Below are 19,759 nucleotides of genomic sequence, written 5' to 3'. Positions count from 1 at the left end.
TTCTCACTGCCGCCATCGGGAAGGAGGTACGGGAGACTTGGGTCCCACACCACCAGGTTCAAGAACTGTTATTACCCCTTAATCACCAGGCCTCTGAAACATCATGAATAACTGCACTCACCTCAACGCATTCCACAACCGATGGACTCACTTTCAAAAACTCTATAACTCACATTTTCATTTATTACTTAAGTATTTATGTATTATTATTAATTCACTTTTTTTCTTCTTTTTTATGTTTGCACAATTTGTTGCCTTTTATACATTGGTAGGTTGTGTGTCTATCTGCTGTTTTTCATTGATTCTGTTATGTTCCTTAGTTTTTACTGTGAGTGCCTACAAGAAATGAATCTCAGAGTAGTATATAGTGATGTATATGTATGTGCTTTGATGATAAAGTTACTTAGAACTTTTTGATCTTGGAAGGGGTTTTATGAATTAATTGGAGCCTAAACATCCTATTTCTAAAGCATCGTTAATACGTATGAAAAGACCTCAACAAACCTCAGCTGTGAGGATGTGGACTGTGGTTGCATGTGGTTTTAAATTTAGGCTGAGAAAGTAGCGGAAGGGGAAAAGAAGGTAAAAGGATTAAGGTTCATGGGGTGAGCTTTGGCTAGGTGTCAGGTACAGATTAAAGAATGCTCATGCCGGGGTTCTGTGGAATGCAGGAAGCAATTCCGGATATAGAGTAAATCTGCAAAAGTTAACAGACTTAAGATGTGTTTTATCCATGGAAGCAGTTGCAAATCTGTGCATGCATTTTGAGTGGATGCCTTGGGATTCAGGCAGCCAGTGAGGATTGTGGTTGTAGGCAAGTAGAAGACATCAAAGGAGAGGAAAGAAGCAAAGCTTGGGCAAATTAGAGTTTGTTTAGATGGGTGTCTGGGAGATTGGCCAAGGATTTAGTGAGGAAGGTGAGCCTGAACACTGTCAATGTGTGCATATTTAGTAGCAGTAACATGGGGGAACAATACCACAAAAATAGGATACTGCAGATGTCAGTAATCTGAAATAAAAGAACAAAATCTCAAGAAAGTTCATCAGATTAGACAACATCGATGGAAAGAAGAGCACAGTTAGTGTCACCGGTTGAGGATGTATCATCAGTACATGATAAGTGTATTATAGTGCTGATGAAATCTGCATTCTGAGATCACCTGATACCGTTGCTCCCTCCACAGATGCTGATTAACAAGCTAAGTGTTTCCAGCATTTTCCGTTCTAATGGTAACACTGCTTAATTTTAAATAAATCTTACGAGCAACTTGTTGCTCCTCCGGCTTTTGTTTTGTTGAATTTCCTTGCTCGTCAACATGAGGACTGTCAGAGTTGAGAATAACTCCATGCCTGCCCCCACACCCAGCTCCCCTACACTAATCCAGGGGGTAGGTCGCTGATTTAAAAAGCAAGCAACACAATGTTAATAACTTGTCCTGATCAGGGAGAAACAACTGTTTTCCAGAGAAGGTTCTCAAGAATTATCCTGGGAATGAAATGGTTAACATATGAGGAGCATTTGATGGCTATGAGTCTGTACTTTCTGGAGCTTAGAAGAATGATGGGAGATCTCATTGATCCCTATCGAATATTGAAAGCCCTGGATGGTAGATGTGGAGAGGATGTATCCAATACTGGGGAGTCTAGGACCAGAGGGCACAGCCTCAGAATATGTCCCTTTACAACAGAGATGAGGAGGAGTTTATTTAGCCAGAGGGTGGTGAATCAGTGGAATTTATTGCCACAGATAGATTTGGAAGCCAGGTCATTGGGTATATTTAAAGCAGAGGTTCATAGGTTCTTGATTTGTAAGGGTGTCAAAGGTTGCAGGGAGAATGCAGGAAAATGGGTTGAGAGAGGTAATAAATCAGCCATGATGGAGCAGACTTGCTGGGCCAAATGGCCTTATTCTACTCCAATGTCTTATGGTCTGGTAGGACCAAGGTGCTGTAGAGAATGATACCGAACACTTTCTTCATTCAGTATCAGCTAGCAATCCAGACAAAGTGAATGTCAGTCAGTCTTTATTGTGGAGTGTGAGAGCTGAAGGAAGCGATGGGTACCGTCAGGGATGAAAGGAGGCTTGGCGCAGCAATTCTCCGAGCTGCTTCCATCGAAACTTGCCCCAATCCTGTTCTACCCTGCCAGTCCAGGTCCTATCTGCAGTTTCTCTTGCCATGGCAGCCAGCTGCCACTCAGGTGGTCCAATCCCAGAAAGCTGGCTTGTATTTGTCAACTTAGCATCTGTCGAATTAAAATCACTGCTATCACAGTGGTGATCTGGCCAATCGTCAAAATCTTATCCATAATGTGTTTAAAAGCTGATTCCAACCTAGCAACATCATGCTTTTATTGTGAGTTGTTATACTTCCCTGTGGAAAAAGAATTGTTCTCGATTTCCTAAGCTGCCATTCTAATCAACCCTTAATGAGAGCCGATGGTTTATGCCAATTTGTGGTCTGTTTCATGTGAACAATTGTGGCCATGGAGAATGCACTGTGACAGTCCCAAGAGGTGAAAGAACAGGATAACTATCAGCTCTGCAAACTGCAGAAACCACAGCCACTACCTGTGGTGTACTTGTTTTGTTTCTGAGCCTTAATGAACAAACTAGCACAAATCTCCTGCATGGTCCAACAAAAGGCTTGTTGTTTCTTAAAGGGGCGAGTAGCACATTAAGGCTTTGGATGTTGAAAAGCACTAGTTTAGTTTGCTGCTGGTTTTGTTTGACAAAATGCCAGGGGAGAAGCAGAATCCAGGGCCGAGGCTGTCAAACATCTTGCATGACGACAAGCCTTTCCATCGCATGTTCTGTCGTTGCAGAGCAAGCAAGGAAGTTAAGCTGGTTCAGGGAAAGTCTTAGCATTTCTGCAACTCACAGCAAGGCCCAGATTTGCCATGTTTTATGGAAATGTAATTGTATAGTGAATAAAAACCATAGCACGGAAATATTCAACTCCTTGGCAAGTTACCATGCGCTGGAATTGCATTTGATCTCACAATGTGGTTAAGGCTGGCCTGTGCACGATTTTTTCAAAAAGGCACTAAACCTCAGCTTGTCATTTCCAGACCATGACCTTTGCAAACTCTACTGTGCTGCAGAGGACTTTGATTTCTTCTTCGCACTTTCAAGTAAAGTCAAAGATGGAACGCCGTGCTCAGAAGAAAGGTCCGATGTGTGTATAGATGGCGTATGCGAGGTAAATTGTGTGTATTATCAGTACTTACTCCCAGTCACCACTTAGTATTCCACCACCAATATCCCCAGTTCTCTGTCACATAATATATCTTCAATCTTTAGTAAAATTGAGCGGACTTCTTCCGTCTTCTAATTTACGAGGGGTGATTGATAAGTTCGTGGCCTAAGGTAGAAGGAGTCAATTTTAGAAAACCTAGCACATTTATTTTTCAACATAGTCCCCTCTTACATTTACACACTTAGTCCAGAGGTCGTGGAGCATACGGATCTTGGACCTCCTAAAAGTGTCTGCAGACAGATGATTGATAAGTTTGTGGCCTAAAGTAGAAGGAGATGAGTTAATACTGTTCTCGTTACACGCACATGCAGGTCAACTCTGAGTGATTATGCAGAAAGTTTGAAGTTAATAATTCATCTCCTTCTACCTTAGGCCACGAACTTATTAATCACCCTCATATATGAAAAATGTGCAACTGAAATCATAAAAAATAGGATTTGTTCCATTGTCTTCCTGCACATTTATAGGAGGAAATATAAGCCATATGGATCATCAGATTCAACAGAGCTGCAACATAAGCTGTTACGTTCTTCATATTGCTCTCAAGGTTTATTAATATATCAAACCATTTATCCAATTCAATTCTGAATGCCTAGGGTGTATATTTGTCTTTATGGTTTGACAGGTGTGAGTGGGAAGATAAAATATTTTATAAATCTGGACTCAATGCTGACTTCAGATATTATTGGAAACAGATTCAAGAGAGGGCAATCAATGGCGTGGGGCTGTCAACCAATCTGCTGTCAGCAACTGATTCAAAGTGGGGGCAAACAGTTTTTTTTTCAGAAATATGTTGAGGTCTGAGTTGCCAAGCCTTGGATCAATCGTAAGAATATTTTACCTGATAGCAAAGGAGACTGGCCTGCTGTTCTGTAAACAACACCAGCCCTCCCCATCCCCATCTCCTTCTCCTTCCTGCTGTTGGCCTTCTCCCTGGGAATCACAACATTATCAGAGTCAGTTTAATATCACCGGCATGTGTCATGGAATTTGTTGTTGGGTGGCAGCAGTACAATGCAATACTTTAAAATGGAAACTGTAAATTTCAGTAAGAAGTATATTTATATTTTAAAAAGTTATATTAAGTAGTGCAAAAAGAGAGAAAATAGAAAAGGTAGGGAGGTAGTGTTCATGGGTTCAATGTCCATGCAGATGTCTGATAGCAGAAGGGAAAAAGCTGTTTCAGGATTGTTGAGTGTGTGTCCTCAGGCTTCTCTACCACCTCCAGTGAGAAGAGGGCATGTCCTGGGTGATGGGGTCCTTCATGACAAATGCTGCCTTTCTGAGACATCAGTCCTTGAAGATGTCCTGGACGCTGGGGAGGCCAGTACCTATGATGGAACTGACTGAGCCTACATCTTTCCACAGCTTATTTCAAGTAGGATGAAAGAAATAAGGAGAGCAAGTATTCTTTCAAGAACTGGTTTTTGGGCAGGAAGAGCAGGATGCCAACTAATTAACCTACTCTAAGAACAACCTAACCCTCCCTCCCACATAGCCCTCTATTTTCCTGTCATTCATGTGACTATCAAAGAGTTTCTTAAATATCCCGTACGTATCCGCCTCTTTCACAGCCCCTGGTAGGGCATTCCACGCACCCACCAGTTTTGTAAAAAAAAACTTAATCTCGGAGATACAAGAGGAAATCTGCAGATGCTGGAAATTCAAGCAACACACACAAAATGCTGGAGGAACTCAGCAGGTCGGCAGCATCCGTTGAAACGAGCAGTCAACGTTTCGGGCCGAGACATCATCAGTCCTGACGAAGGGTCTCGGCCCAAAACGTCGACTGTACTTCTTCCTCTGGATGCTGCCTGGCCTGCTGCGTTCCACCAGCATTTTGTGTGTGTAATCTCAGACGTACCCATATACTTAACTCCAATCACCTTAAAACTATGCCCCCTCTTATTAGCCATTTCTGGTTGGGGAAAAAGTCTCTGGTTGCCCATTCAGTCTATGCCTCTTATCATCTTGTAGACTTCTATCAAGTCATCTCTCATCCTCCTTCACTCCAAAGAGTAAACCCCCAACTTACTCAATCTATCTTCATGAGAATACTTGGTGAAAAAGGTTACTGATCTCAGGTAACCATTGTAAAAACTCTAGCAGATATAATTGAAAGGAATGGTCTTCACGTTCCAATTCCTGGACCATGTGCCGACCTTTGTAGGCTTCTGTTGTGATCCAAACAAAGTTGTTGGCACATTTCTCCAAAGCAGTGTTGGACTCCTTAACCCCATCTGAGTAGGGTCTACAGTGTTTGTCCAATTATAACTCCTTCTAAATCTGCTTAGTGTCTAAGGCAGTCTTCCTCACTGCCGAGAAGAGATGACCTTTTCTGAAACTCATTCTACATTTTACGAGGCTGCTGGGTGTTTCTAAGTGCTTAGCTGTGTCAGTCTATATATTCCTATAGCAGATGTCTGAATATAACTTCACTGCATGGTAACGTAGTGGTTAACATAACGCCGTTACAGCACCAGCGACCTGGGTTCAGTTCCGCCACTGTTGGTTAGGAGTTGGAACATTCACATCGTGACCATGTAGGTTTTCTCCTGGTTCTCCAGTGTCCTCCCACATTCGAAAGATGTACACATTAGTAGATTAATTGGTCGCATGGGTGTAATTGGGCAGCGGGAGCTTGTTTGGCCAGGAGGGCCTGTAATTATGCTGAATCTCTAAATAAATAAAAAACAAATGGTAAATGTTTTCAGCAGTCTGAAATCAGAGCAACAGGTCATCTATTGGTTATGAAGAGCTCCGGACCACTCAGTTTTAGATGGGCTCACACCAGTGCGAGAAGTTGTTGGTGACACAGCACAAGGTTTGAAAAGAGATCAGGAGCTTTCAGCCTTTCGGTGGGCTGAAATGAGGGTGAGGGGTAGTTCATTGGTGACACAGCATGAGGTTTGAAAATGCTCAGGAGCTTTCAGCTTCTTTCCAGTGGGCTGAAATCCCACAGTGCGAGAGATCATTCTGGGGACACAGCATGAGGTTTGAAAAGAGCTGAAGGCTTTCAGCTTCTTTTTTGGCAGGCCGCAGTCAGTACAGAGCCAATAAACAAGAAAAGAGGTGTAAGTAGGGCATGCATTGTGTGAGTGGAGCATTGTTAGAGTGGTCCGGCTTTGACCCAACAGGCTTGTGCAAGCACAGACAGAGGTTCGAAGTAAGTAAAGAAGAAGTTTCTAGTCATTTTTTTCTCTTTAAGTGCATAGCTAGTGCACTGAGAATGGGTCCGTAGATAGTGGCATGTTCCTTGTGAGAGATGTGGGAAATTTGGGAGACTTCCCTGTTAATTACACCTGCATGAAGTGCATCCAGTTGTAGCTCTGTTAAAAACCGTGTTAAGAAACGGGAGCAGTAGCTGCTTGACTTTCCGCTCATACTGGAGAATGAGGAGGTGATAGATAGGAGCTGCACAGAGGTAGTCACCCCCTAAGCTGCAGGAGGCAAGTACCTGAGTAACTGTCAGGAGAGGGAAAGGAAATAGGCAGACAATGCAGAGTACCCCTGTGGCTGTTCCCCTCAATAATTACTCAATAAATATACCATTTTGGATACTGTTGGTGGTGGGGCAACAGAGATGAGGTCTCTGGCACTAAGGCTGGCTTTGTGGGTCAGAAGGGAAGGGGATAAACGGTGAGTGCAGTAGTGAAAGGGGATTCCATAATTAGCGGATTCTGTGGATACGAAGGAGACACCCAGACGGTATGTTGCCTTCCAGGTGCAAAGGTCAGGGATGTCTCAGATCGGATCCACAGCATTCCTAAGGGGGAGGGCGAACAGTCAGAAGTCATGGATCATATTGGTACCGACGACATAGGTAGGGAAAGGGAGGAGGTCCTGAAGAGAGAATATAGGGAACTGGGTAGAAAACTGAAAAGCAGGCCCTCGAGGATAGTAATCTTTGGAGTGCTGAATGTGCCATGTATCTGTGAGGGTAAGAACAGAATGTTTTGGCAGAAGAATGTGTGACTGAGGGTACAGGGGGCAGGGTTTCAGATTTCTGGATCACTGGGATCTCTTCGGGGGAAGGTCTGTGCTAAAAGGATGGTTCACACCTGAAGACGAGAAAAACCAATACACCTGCGGGCAGGTTTGCTCATGCTGTGAGGGAGGGTTTAAACTCATTTGTCCGGGGGGACAGCAAACGGGCTGATAGGGCTGAGGATATTGCAGTTGGTACACAAGTAGATGTAATGTGTAGTCTCACTGTGAGGAAGGACTGGTAGATGATCCAGCACAATTGCAGTTAGTGGGAAGAGTTGAAGAGTAATAGGAGGCCAAAATCAAAAAGGGTGGTGAATGCAGGACTGAAGGGGTTATATTTCAATACACACAGTATACGGAAAAAGGTAGATGATCTTGTGGCCTAGTTAGTGATTGGCAGGCATGATGTTGTGGGCTTCTCTGAGTTAAGGCTGAAAGAAAATCATAATTGGGAGCTTAACATCCAAGGAGACACTTTGTCTCGAAAGAGCGGACAGTTAGGTGGTGGCGGGGGGGGGGGGGGGCGGTGTGGAGTAGCTCTGTTGGTAAAGAAATTAAACCAGAGGAGGAGACTTAAGGTCAGAAGATGTAGAATCCTTGTGGGTAGAGTTGAGAAACTGCAAGGGTTAAAAGACTCTGATGGGAATTATTAACAGAACTCCAAACAGTAGCCAGGACATCGGATGTAAATTAGAACAGGGGAAGGGATGATGGCAGAACAGCAATAGATGGTGTTTCTGGGGGCAAATCAAAAGGTGCAGGAAAGGTGCGTCCCAAAGATGAAAGAAGTAATCTAAAGGGAGGGTGAGGAAACAGTGGCTGGCAAGAGAAGTCAAAGACAGTATAAAAGCAAATGAGTGGGCATATAATATAGCAAAACTAAAAGGAAGCTAGAGGATAGGGAAGCTTTTAAAAACCAACAGAAGGCAACTAGAAAAGCTACAGAGAAAGGATGAAATATAAAGGGAAGCTAACCAATAATATAAAAGAGGATACCAAAAGTTTTTTTCCAGATATACATATATAAAGAGTAAAAGCGAGATGAGAGTTGCTATCAGACCACTGGAAAATGCCGGAATGGTAATAATAATAGGGGACAAAGAAATGGCAGGTGAACTTACTAAGTATTTTGCATCACTGTAGAAAACACTAGCAAAATACGGGAAATGCGAGAGTGTCAGGGGCAGAGGTGAGTATCAATGACATTACTAAGGAGAAGGTGATTGCGAAGCTGAAAAGCCTGAAGGTAGATAAGTCACCTGGACATGAAGGAATACACCCCAGGGTTCTGAAAGAGTTAACTGAAGAAATTGTGGATGCATTAGTAATGATCTTCCAAAAATCTCTAGATTCTGGGATGGTTCCTGAGGACTGGAAAATTGCAAATGTCACTCCACTCTTTAAGAAGGGATGGAGGCTGAAGAAAGGAAATCATAGAATCAGTGGTTGGAAAAATGTTGGAGCCTATTATTAAAGAATGAGATTTCTTGTTACTTGGAAGCCCATGATAAAATACGCCAAAGTCAGCACGATTTTCCAAAGGGAAATCGTGTCTGACAAATCTGTTGGAATTTTTTGAAGAATTAACAGGCAGGATAGACAAAGGAGAGTCACTGAATGGTGTTTATTTGGATTTTCAGAAGGCCTTTGGCAAGGTGCCACACATGAGGCTGCTTAACAGGATAAGTGTCCATGGTATTACAGAAAAGGTACCAGCATGGACAAAAGATTGACTGACAAGCAGGAGGAAAAGGGAGGGGAGTCGCAGAATAAGGGGGCCTTTTCTTGTTGGCGATCAGTAACTAGCGGTGTGCTGCAGAGGTCTGAGTTGGGACCGCTTCTTTTCACGTCGTATGTCAATGATTTGGATGATGGAATTGAAGGCTTTGAGTCAAGTTTTCAGATGATATGAAGATAGGTCTAGGGGCAGGCAGTGTTGAGGAAGCAGGGAGTCTTCAGAAGGACTTAGGTTAGAAGAATGGGCAAAGAAGTGGCAGATTTAATATAGAGTGAAGTGTATGGTCATGCACTTTGGTAGAAGGAACAAATGCATAGGCTATTTTCTAAACGGGAAGCAAATTCAGAATCATAGCTACAAAGGAACTTGGGGGTCTATGTGCAGGATTCCCTAAAGGCGAACTTGCAGATTGAGTCGGCAGTATGGAAGGCATGTGCAATGTTGCATTCATTTCTAGAGGACCAGAATGCAAAGGCAAGGATATAATGTGTAGGGTTTGTAAGGCATTCATCAGACCACTTTTGGAATACCGTGAACAGTTTCGGGCCCTTTATCTAAAAGAAGATGTGCTTGGTTTGGAAGGTGTCAAGAGGAGGTCCACAAAAAGTTGAGATACAGTGGATGCGGAGAGGACGTTATCTATAATTGGGAGTCTAGGACCAAAGGGCACAGCCTCAGAATTGAGACACGTTCATTTAGAACAGAGATGAGGAAAAATTTCTTTAGCCAGAGAGTGGTGAATCTGCAGAATTCATTGCCACAGATGGTTGAGCATATTTAAGGTGAAAGTTGTTAGGTTCTTGATTAATCAGGGCGTGAGGGTGGAGGCAGAAGAATCAGGTTGAGAGCAGCTGTTTCTTACAGTGGGGGAGGACCAGAGGGCATAGCCTCACAGTACAGTGAAGCCATTTTGAGCAGAGATGAGGAGGAGTTTCTTTAGCCAGAGGGTGGTGAATCATTGCCACAGATGGCTGTGGAGGCCTGTTCATTGAGTATATTTTTAAGGAGGTTGATAGGTTCTTTATTAGTCAGGGCAAAAGAGGTTACAGGGAGAAGGCAGGAGAATGGGGTTGAGAGGGTTAATAAATCAGCTGTGATAGAATGGCAGAGCAGACTCGATGGGTTGAATGGTCTAATTCTGCTCCTATGTTTTATTCTCTTGAGTAAGTGGTCAGTCAGTAGGTGAAGGTTTCTACTATTACTGAAATCATTAATGAAATATGCAGTCAATTGTTATTTTAAATTATTTTCTAACGTTCCTATATAGATTTGTATAAAGGGTGTTCACAGTGAAAGGTCTAAGCTACTTTGAGGTGCCAAGCTATTTGTATAAAACTGTGAAAATAGACAATTATGCTGTGTATTGTCACTCTAACGTGCACTTATTTTTATTCATCACAGGCTGTTGGATGTGACCGTGTTCTGGGTTCGAAACTTGAGCCAGATGCTTGTGGGGTTTGCAAAGGCAACAACTCGACGTGTAAAATCTTCAAGGGTTTATACACCAAGCAGCACTACGTAAACCGTATGTAGTGTATTGAATCTCCCGCTGTATAATCATGACGCTCATCTCACCTACAAAGTGTTCAGCCTTTTTTGGCATGCACCACACAATATTTAAAGATTAGCTTTATATTTTGTATTGAATCTCCCAATGTATACTCATGATCTCCATCTCATCTACAAAGTTCTCAACCTTTTTGACATGCATCATACAAGATCTAAAGATTAGCTTTACTTGTCATACTTACATCAAAACATCATAAAAGTAAAATGAAAAATGTGTTGTTTAAGTCAACAACCAACACTATGTGCTAGGGGTAGCCTGCAAGTGTTGACATGCTTCCAGCATTAACGTAGTATGCACACAATTTACTAACCCTAACCCATACGTCATTGGAGCGTGGGAGGAAACTGGAGCACCTGGAGGAAACCCACGTGGTCACGGGGAGAACGTACAAACTCTTTACAGACAGCAGCAGGATTTGAGCCTTAATCTTCAAGTCGATTGCTGGCACTGTAAACCGGTACACTAACTTCTACGCTACCATGCTGCCCAATTTAACCTACACTCTCATTTTTTTTTGTGTGATTGCAACTAAGTTTGCTAGCAGATCCAGGTGATTTGTTTTAATATTTATACAGACACTTGGCAAGACCACTGAAAGAGCATGTGCAAACCCTTTTATTTGCATGTGTAAATAGGCCGTCCTGATTGTCACCTCTTCGAGACTGCAGATGGACACAGAATATTATACCCATGGTGTAAAGATCCTAACTTTGTAAATACTTGGCTTGGTTGCACGACAACTTATATTCTTCCTGCCTGAAGTTGCTGATATATGTGATAGGTGCTGATATCTTCAAAGGTATCATCTGCCCTCTAACACTCTACCATCATAGACAATCAGGTTGAGAGGAAAAAGCAATCAGCCAAGATGGCCAACTGGCCTAATTCTGCTCCTATGCCTAATGGTCTAATGATCTGATCCTGCCCAAAATTGGCATTAGGTACCAATATCCAAAAACTAATATAAATATTTTTAGCTGAGGGGCACTGATATGATCGACAGGTTGTTTTTTTTTTTGTTGTTGCCACTCTAACAGTTGTCCCAAGACTAAACACCTCTTGAATTTTCAGGGAAACTTTAAGAGCCTTTGTTCAGAATGAGCACAGTTTAGAGACTTAGACATGGGCACTTACACTATTCCCAATTTACTCAGCTAATAGTCACGACAGATTTTATTTATTGGATCTCTCTGTCAGATTCCTCAATTGGCTTCACATCATATGCAGAACCATATGGTGTTTGCTATCTTTTTTTTTGGTTGTGTACTATCTGAGGTGCAAAGGGATTTGGGAGTCCTTGTGCAGGATTTCCTAAGGTTAATTTGCAGGTTGAGTTGGTGATGAAGAAGGTAAACGCAATGTTAGCATTCATTTTGAAAGGATTAGAATATAAAAGCAAAGATGTAATGTTAAGGCATTATAAGGCACTAGTGAGGCATTATTTGGAGTATTGTGAGCAGTTCTGGGCCCCTTATCTAAGGAAGGATGAGCTGACATTGGAGAGGGTTCAAAGGGGGTTTACAAAAAATAATTCCAGGATTGAACAGCTTATCATATGAGGAACGTTTGATGCCTCTGGGCCTGTACTCACGGGAAGTCAGAAGAATGAGGAAGGATCTCATGGAAACCTATCAAATGTCAAAAGGTCTTGGTAGAGTAGATTTGGAGAGGATGTTTCCTATGGTAGAGCAGTCAAAAACCAGAGGACACAGCCTCAGAATAGAGGAACGTCCATTTAAAGTGGAGATGAGAAGGAACTTCTTTGGCCAGAGGGTGGTGAACCTGTGGTATTCATTGTCATAGGCAGCTGTGGAGGCCAAGTCACTGGATATATTTAAGGCTGAGGTTGCATGATGAGATGGCAGAGCAGACTCAGTGGGCCAAATGGCCTTATTCTGCTCCTGTATCTAATGGCCATATTGTCTATCCTGGAAGTTAATTTGTATATAGCTGATAATATTTTAAAATCAGTATTTACACGTAAATTGTTTTCAATAGACTTTACTTTTTCTCCAGCAGAGTATTACACAGTTGTCACCATTCCTGCAGGAGCACGTACCATTCGTGTGCATGAACTGAACATTTCCAATGCTTACATCGCCATTAGGAACCAACAGCAGAAGTACTATCTCAATGGGCATTGGACACTGGACTGGCCTGGCCGACATCGTTTCTCTGGAACGATATTTGACTACAAAAGGCCATACAATCGACAGGAAAGCCTTTCTGCCACAGGCCCAACGAATGAAACATTAGTAGTGGAGGTAGGTTTGTCCATTATCTCAATACAATCTCGTTACATAAACATGATTATACCATAATCTGAGGAGTGATCACCACTCAAGTGCAGAGTATAACTTCAGGGATCTGAGTAGAACTACTTAGTGTTTCAAAGGTTAATTTTGATATCAGAGAATGTATGGAGTACACGGCCTGAGATTCTTGCTCTTCATAAACATCCATGAAACATAAAAACCCATACAATGAATGATAGAAATATTGTTGAATGTTATAAAATTGTTATTGCACTAAGCAGCTCAAGGAGCAGTATTACGTTGTATTTTCTGTTAACAGAACATGGACTGCATTAGAAAAACTTACATCTATTCTTCTTCTGACTTGCTAAGAATACTAAGGATATTCTTAGAGAGAAGAGAATTATTTACAAAGAGGATTGTTATTCACTTGTGAGTTTTCTGACAGAATTTTCAGATATTGGTAGAGACAAGAAGTCCTTCACAATCTACATGTGGTTCACTTAAGCACAGTTACTGATATCTCCATAAGATATGTATGAGGAAGCAAAACTAAACGTCTCGGTCCTGAAGATGGCTCATAGCCAAACCATCAACTGGGTTTATTCTTTTCCATAGGTGTTGTCTAACCTACTGAGTTCCTCCAGCATCTTGTGTGTGTTGCTTTAGCCTGTATAGTTCAATAATACACCAACCATTGATTTCCATAGAGACAAACATAGTCTGTGTGTGGAATTCTCTCCAAGTTCCATAGAGAGGTGCATTTTTGCTGCTTCCTGCTTTCATAAGTCCAATTCTGGATCTATGTTGTGCATTTATTAAATGGAAGTTGTTTTCCATTCAGCAAATTAATCCTAATGCCAATCATCTTGGAATTAAAGACTACCCACAGATGCCTGCAGTGGTGTGGTATTAAGCAATGCTTGGGTCAACTGTTGTACTAAGCTACACTAATGTTCACCAGCTTGCCTCTGCGACTTCTATATTTTTAACTTCCCTATTTCTCTGTGTGAACATTAATGTTCATATCCTGAAGCCTTGTATTTCTTGTACAAGTTCAGTTTAATTCAGTCAACTTCTGTGTAAAAAGTTTTGTTTTTAAAGCCAATATGCCTCTCCCTGTAAGTAAGTAAAATTTATTATCAGAGTACATACATATTACCACATACAACCCTGAGATTCTTTTTCTGTGAGCATACAAAGCAAATCTATAGAACCATAACTGTAAAGAGCATCTGTAAGCTGTATACATACTGTGTGAATGCAGATAATAAATAAATAGCATGAAATAACAATATTAATAATAAAATAGCAAGAGTCATTAAATGGGTGTAGTCATCCCCTTTTGTTAAGAGCCTGATGTTGAGTGGTAGTAATTGTTCTTGAACCTGCTGGTGTGAATCCCAAGGCATGTGTACCTTCTGCATGATGGCAGCCATGAAAAAAAGAGCATGGCGGGTGGTGTGGACCTTTGAGGATAGACACTGCTTTTCTATGGCCGTGTATCATGTAGATGTAAGGGTTTAGTGGTTGAAAGGGTTTTACCTGTGATGTACTGGGCCAAATCCACTACCTTTTGTAGGATTTTCTGCTCCCTTACTGGGCTGTGCCACAACCAGTCAGCACATTTTCCACCACACATCTATAGAAGTTTGCTAAGATGTTTGATGACATGCCAAATCTCCGCAGACTCCTGAGGAGGAAGAAGAGGCGCTGTGTGCTTTCTTTGCAATTATTGTTATATGATGGGTCCAGGAGAGGTCCTCTGAGATGGTGACACACAAGAATTTGAAGTTTCTGACCCTCTCCACCTCTGTTCCTCCAATGATTACTAGCTCATGGTTTCCCTCTTCTGAAATCTACTGGCAGTCTACAGGCTGTCTCTGAAGGTGATTGCGGCCATTACCGCCTACATTGAGAGTTCCTTGAGTACACTTGTGTGTTTGGCCATGTGACAATGATTTCTGTTGTAGAGAACCTGTGGAATTCTGCACCACAGAAAGCAGCTGAGGCCAAATCATAAAAATAACTTGCATCACTAAATCCTTGTTTGAGCTCCTCATGAGGATTTTGTTGTATCTGAGTTAGATGAAGAAAGTGATGTCCTGTATTGATTGCTGAAAATTGATTTAAATCTAGAGCAGGGAGTCCCCGGCCTTTTTCACTGTCATGAACCCATACCATTAGCCAGGGGGTTTGTGGACCCCAGGTTGGGTACCCCTGATTTTGAGCAACACACGCACATAATGCTGGAGCAACTTAGGAAGTCAGGAGGCATCTGTGGAGGGGAATAAATGGATGACGCTTCACGTTTCGAGCTGAGACTCCTCATCAGGACCAAAAAGAATTGGGTGGGAGAAGAGCAAAGTGTAACAAGATGGCAGATGACAGGTCAGACCAAGTGAGGGGGAAGGTAGGTGGGTAGAGGAGGGAGCAAGAAGTGAAAAGCTGGGAGGAATAGGTGGAAGAGGTTAACGGCTGAAGAAATAAGGGATCTAATATAAGAGGACAGTGGATATGGAAGAAAGGAGAGGAAGAGAGGGGAATCAGATCGAGGTGATTGGCAGGTGAGGAGAAGTAAAGGGTAGCCAGGATGAGAAATGACGGGTCAGACATTAGAGAATTCTAGTGCTGTAAGTACACAGTTTTCTTAAGAAAATATCTAACTGCTAGTTTCAAATGCTTGCATCTCCTCTAGAACAGTTGGGCTTGTAAGCTAACTTTGGTTAAGGTTGGATGGGGTGTGACAAATTGTAGTATGATCTAATCCAGTAATGTTGGGAACACCTAAACTCCATCCAGAACTGGAGATCATTATTGAGATAGTATTGTAATTAATTAAAAGCCTGCCAGCAACATAAGGTCTGCAGAGAGCATTGGGTATGGAGTATGGAGAATAATGGTAAGATGCCAAGAGCTGTCATAATGCAACATTCTTAGTAACACATATTCTGATTAAGAACAGACACGTTAGAAAAAGGTTTAGTACACACCTGAGACTATTATGTCATCTTCTGTGGTAATTTTGCACTAACACCCTCAGTTCATGTATTGTTGTAAGATGTTTTGTAAGTCTTTAAATCTTTTGATGTTTATTATAATTCAGGGGAATATGAGCTGCTGTGTTGCTTAATTCCATATATAATTAAAATGTTACAGTAAAAACAAGAAGATTTCTCGTAGCTCAGTCCATCTAAGACAGGGGTTCCCAGCATGTGGTGCAAGGACCCCTTGGTTAATTGTAGCAATCCATGGCATAAAAAAGGTTGGGAACCCCTGATCTAACATAACGTTGCCAGAAGAACTGAATATCATAGAAGGGAAGTGAGAAATTTTCAGATTTTTTATGTTTCCATGGCAACAATCTTTAAAGGATTACACTCAACTAAGTTTCAAAGAACAAATGAAATGTTAGGCCCTAATGCTGTTTACGTGACAATGGTAGGGGAGACAGAAGATAGTTGGAGCACAATACTGGATTACATAGAACAGATAAGAAATCATCTTCCAGAACACAAGAGATTCTGCAGATGCTGGAAACCCAGAGTAATGCATACAAAATGCCAGAAGAACTCAGCAGGTCGGGCAGCATCTACGGAAAGGAATGAACAGTCAATGTTTCGGGCCCAGGCCTTTCATCAGGACCGGAATGGAAGGAGGAAGAAACCAGAAGAAGATGAGGGAGGGGAAGGAGTACAAGTTGGAAGGTGGTGGGTGGGCAAAGAAGTGAGAAGCTGGGAGATGATAGCTGGAAGAGGTAAAGGGTGCGAGAAGATGGAATATCATAGAAGAGGAGAGGAGAGTGGAGCACAGGAGAAATGGAAGGAGGAGGGGCACCAGGTGATGGGCAGATGATGGGATGAAAAGAGATCCAAAGGGATCCAGAATAGGGAATGGAGGAAGAGGGATGAAGGAAGAGGAGAAAATGCAGGAAGTTTGAGAAATCGATGCTCATGCCATCAGGTTGAAGTCTATTCAGGTGGATATGAGGTGTTCCTCCTCCAACCTGAGAGTAGCAGTAGAAGAGGCCATGGACTGACATGTTGGAATGGGTATTGGAATTAATATACTTGGTCACTGGGAAATCCAAAAAGCTGTTGGGGGTGGTGGGGGGAAGCGAGGTAACTTTAGCCACCTTGTCATTTATCAAGACCTGTGTCATGCCATGTATGACCATGCCTGTAAATAGGTGGACAACTTGAGTAACCTGAAGCATTACAGACGGAGATCCAAACCTGATTATTGGACCTCCTGAACAATTCACGCTCAAGTGGCTAGAATATGTGCTTAGGAGTTGCAGCTTGGTTGTAAAAATTATTGAGCAGCCTTGCCAGTAGTACTTAAAGAGACCACAGGAATCCACTTAGAAAAGTGCTCTGGAAATATTGCTAAGAATGAGCTGAAATTCCTCTTCCAAGTCCACAAAAGTAGTCAGATCATTCCATGCTCGAACTCGCTGCCATCAGCTTAATCTTTTCAATATTAAGCTGAAAGCTAACCTTGCTTTAGAATCAACTAGGCTTATTAATTTAACCATCCCTTGACACCATCCCCACTCTTGTCAGCTTTAATCCAATACAAGCTAAGGGGCTGAATTCAAACTAGGGGTGCCACACGTCAAATCAGACTCCAAACGTCAATCCTAACTCTGGAATTCTGTTACTGATAATGAACACATTCAATTCCCTGAACCATGCTTCCCTCTCCTGCTCCAAGGCCGTAACAAGTGCAGCCACATCTCCTCAATGCAATCTTGTCATCTACCTGTTTTTATTCCTCTCCTTTATACAATGAGGTCTGTTTGGGCTTTGTGAACAATAAACTCTTGCAGCGAAGGGCCCCTGCATTTTTCAGGTATAAGACTTTGTAACCCTTTGTGATAATAGAGTTTGACCAAACACAATATCAATTATTTTTCCAGAAGCTTGTGTCTCTTGGGCACGGTTTTGCTCCAGGTTTGCTCCTTTATTCAATGGAGATCAGGGGTTGCCAAACTCCACTTCTTTTATGCCATGGACCCTTACAATTAACCAAGGGGACTGTGGACCCCAGGTTGGGAACCCCTGGTGTAGTTGATTTAATGGAGCATGATGAAAATACCGTTTCACACACAGACACAAGCGTGCGTGCGCACACGCACTCACATAGAGTTAAGTAAGCCTGCGACACCATGCTATAATGAGCTCTTTGGATTTTAGAGAAATTGAATTGGTTAATTGTTGTTTGATAAGAGTTGTTAAACATTCCCTGCATTTTCTCAAGCAACTCACTCTCTGTAATGTGGTCCCCTGGTGCTTTCTGTTTAAACTTGTTTAGTTTATTTTCAAAGGTTCGGGGATTCCTTGTTACTGTACTATTTAAGTGGATGTCTGATTAGCGCTAATCATGGGGTCCTAGTTTTGAGAATGTTACTTCTCGTGGTGTCGCTCAGCTGAGCCACCGATGTTCTTTTGGAATTATAATGAATAAATTTTCATCACCGTCTCTATGTCTTTCCTACTCACCTAAGTTCCAATATTGCCAGCACACGTCGTGACACATGCATTCAATTTTCCAGCGTTACTGCCTTGGTAATGTTATACACTGCATACACTAATAGGCATCCAGGAGAAGAACATACATGTTTAGACATGCTCTCTGGAGCTATCTGTTGACTACCCTGTAAAGGCTGCAGTCAACACCAGACTCGAGTCCAAAGTGTTTTTTTTTTAACTTTAAGACTTCTCATTCCTTTCATGTACCGAAAGCTTCGGACTTATGCAACTATGGCCATTCTCCAAACACAGAGCAATGTTGCAAGGAGTACTGAGGAAACCAAATTAATGAGCGAATCTTCAGCTGCAAATCTCTCTAGGGATAAAGACAACTTTTTATCCAAAGTCGGCTTTAGATCCACTTTTTTGAGTCCCAGGCTCAGGACAGTAGTGTGGCAGTTAGTGTAACGTTCTACAGCGTCAGCCATCGAGGTTCAATCCCCACCACTGCCTATTAAGGAATTTGTACGTTCTCCCTGTGGAGATGCTGATTTCCTCCAGGTGCTCTGGTTTCCTCCCACATTCCAAAGATGTACAAGTTAGGGTTAGTGAGTTGCGGGTATACTATATTTGCACCAGAAGAATGTGAGGTGCCCACAGCACATCCTCGGACAGCATTGGTCTTTGACGCAAATGACATACTTCACTGTATGTTTCGATCTTTTGATGTACATGTGACAGATAAACTTACTTACTGCCCGTTACACCGCTGGTGTTTAGGGCAACAGTGAAGGTCCTTCATCTCTACCTATATGGAAGGATACTTCATTGCCGTTTCCATAACGATTGTTTTGACCAGTCAGGGTTGATAGCCCTGAATCTACAGAACCTGTGGACCACTCTTAGTCTGACCTCTGCCCTTTGACCTGTTAGGCATGGGCGACCCTCCCAAGAGCCAAAGCACAAGGCTTTGACTTCAGCCAGGATAGCTCTCTGGGTCATTGAGGCACCCAAGCCTCCAAACCCAATGACAAGTTCATGGCCCTCTTGGAGGGTGACAGATAAAACTAATCTTTAATCTTTGGCCAACGTCCCCAGTTACTCTGGTTTACATGCTTGACGCCAGACTCCTGAAAGGGAAGTTCCATCAAAGGAGGATAAAGAAAATAACTGACGGATGTACTCAAAGCCTTTTTTTAAAAAAATGCAGCATTCCCTGAGATCCGTGTTTTGGTATTTGGCTCTCATTTGGGATTATTTTATCCTGAAATCAAGAAAAAGGTCATGCAGTGTTTCCATACTTTATTAATGGAGGAAGAACAGCAAGCAAACTAAGAAGCCAATCTGCCTTGATTGAATCCCCTCTCAATTCTCAGCGAGCAGTTTGTCGCATAGACACTGACGACCGTTCCTCTGTCTGTCTGTGAAGTTGTATCTGGAGACTTCCATGTTCCTGGAGACAGGCACAGGAGTTC

General features: G+C 42.3%; 1 protein-coding gene across 5 annotated transcripts in view; it reads left to right on the top strand.

The window, feature by feature from the left end:
- The window catches only part of LOC132378320 (A disintegrin and metalloproteinase with thrombospondin motifs 16), a 227,629-nt gene that overhangs the window by 159,370 nt on the left and 48,500 nt on the right, over positions 1–19,759 (top strand). For 4 of the 5 annotated variants that reach the window (XM_059945139.1, XM_059945138.1, XM_059945136.1 and 1 more), the window contains 3 exons: positions 3,070–3,200; positions 10,387–10,510; positions 12,572–12,819. In XM_059945139.1, the coding sequence (XP_059801122.1) occupies positions 3,070–3,200; positions 10,387–10,510; positions 12,572–12,819 (503 nt within the window). The remainder of the gene's footprint in view (positions 1–3,069; positions 3,201–10,386; positions 10,511–12,571; positions 12,820–19,759) is intronic. The other variant, XM_059945137.1, reaches the window with a different exon arrangement.

Source organism: Hypanus sabinus, chromosome 20 (assembly GCF_030144855.1).
Source record: "Hypanus sabinus isolate sHypSab1 chromosome 20, sHypSab1.hap1, whole genome shotgun sequence".
NCBI classification, from domain to species: Eukaryota; Metazoa; Chordata; class Chondrichthyes; order Myliobatiformes; family Dasyatidae; genus Hypanus; species Hypanus sabinus.
Note: the sequence above shows the minus strand (reverse complement) of the source record. Positions and strands in the feature narration are given on the sequence as shown.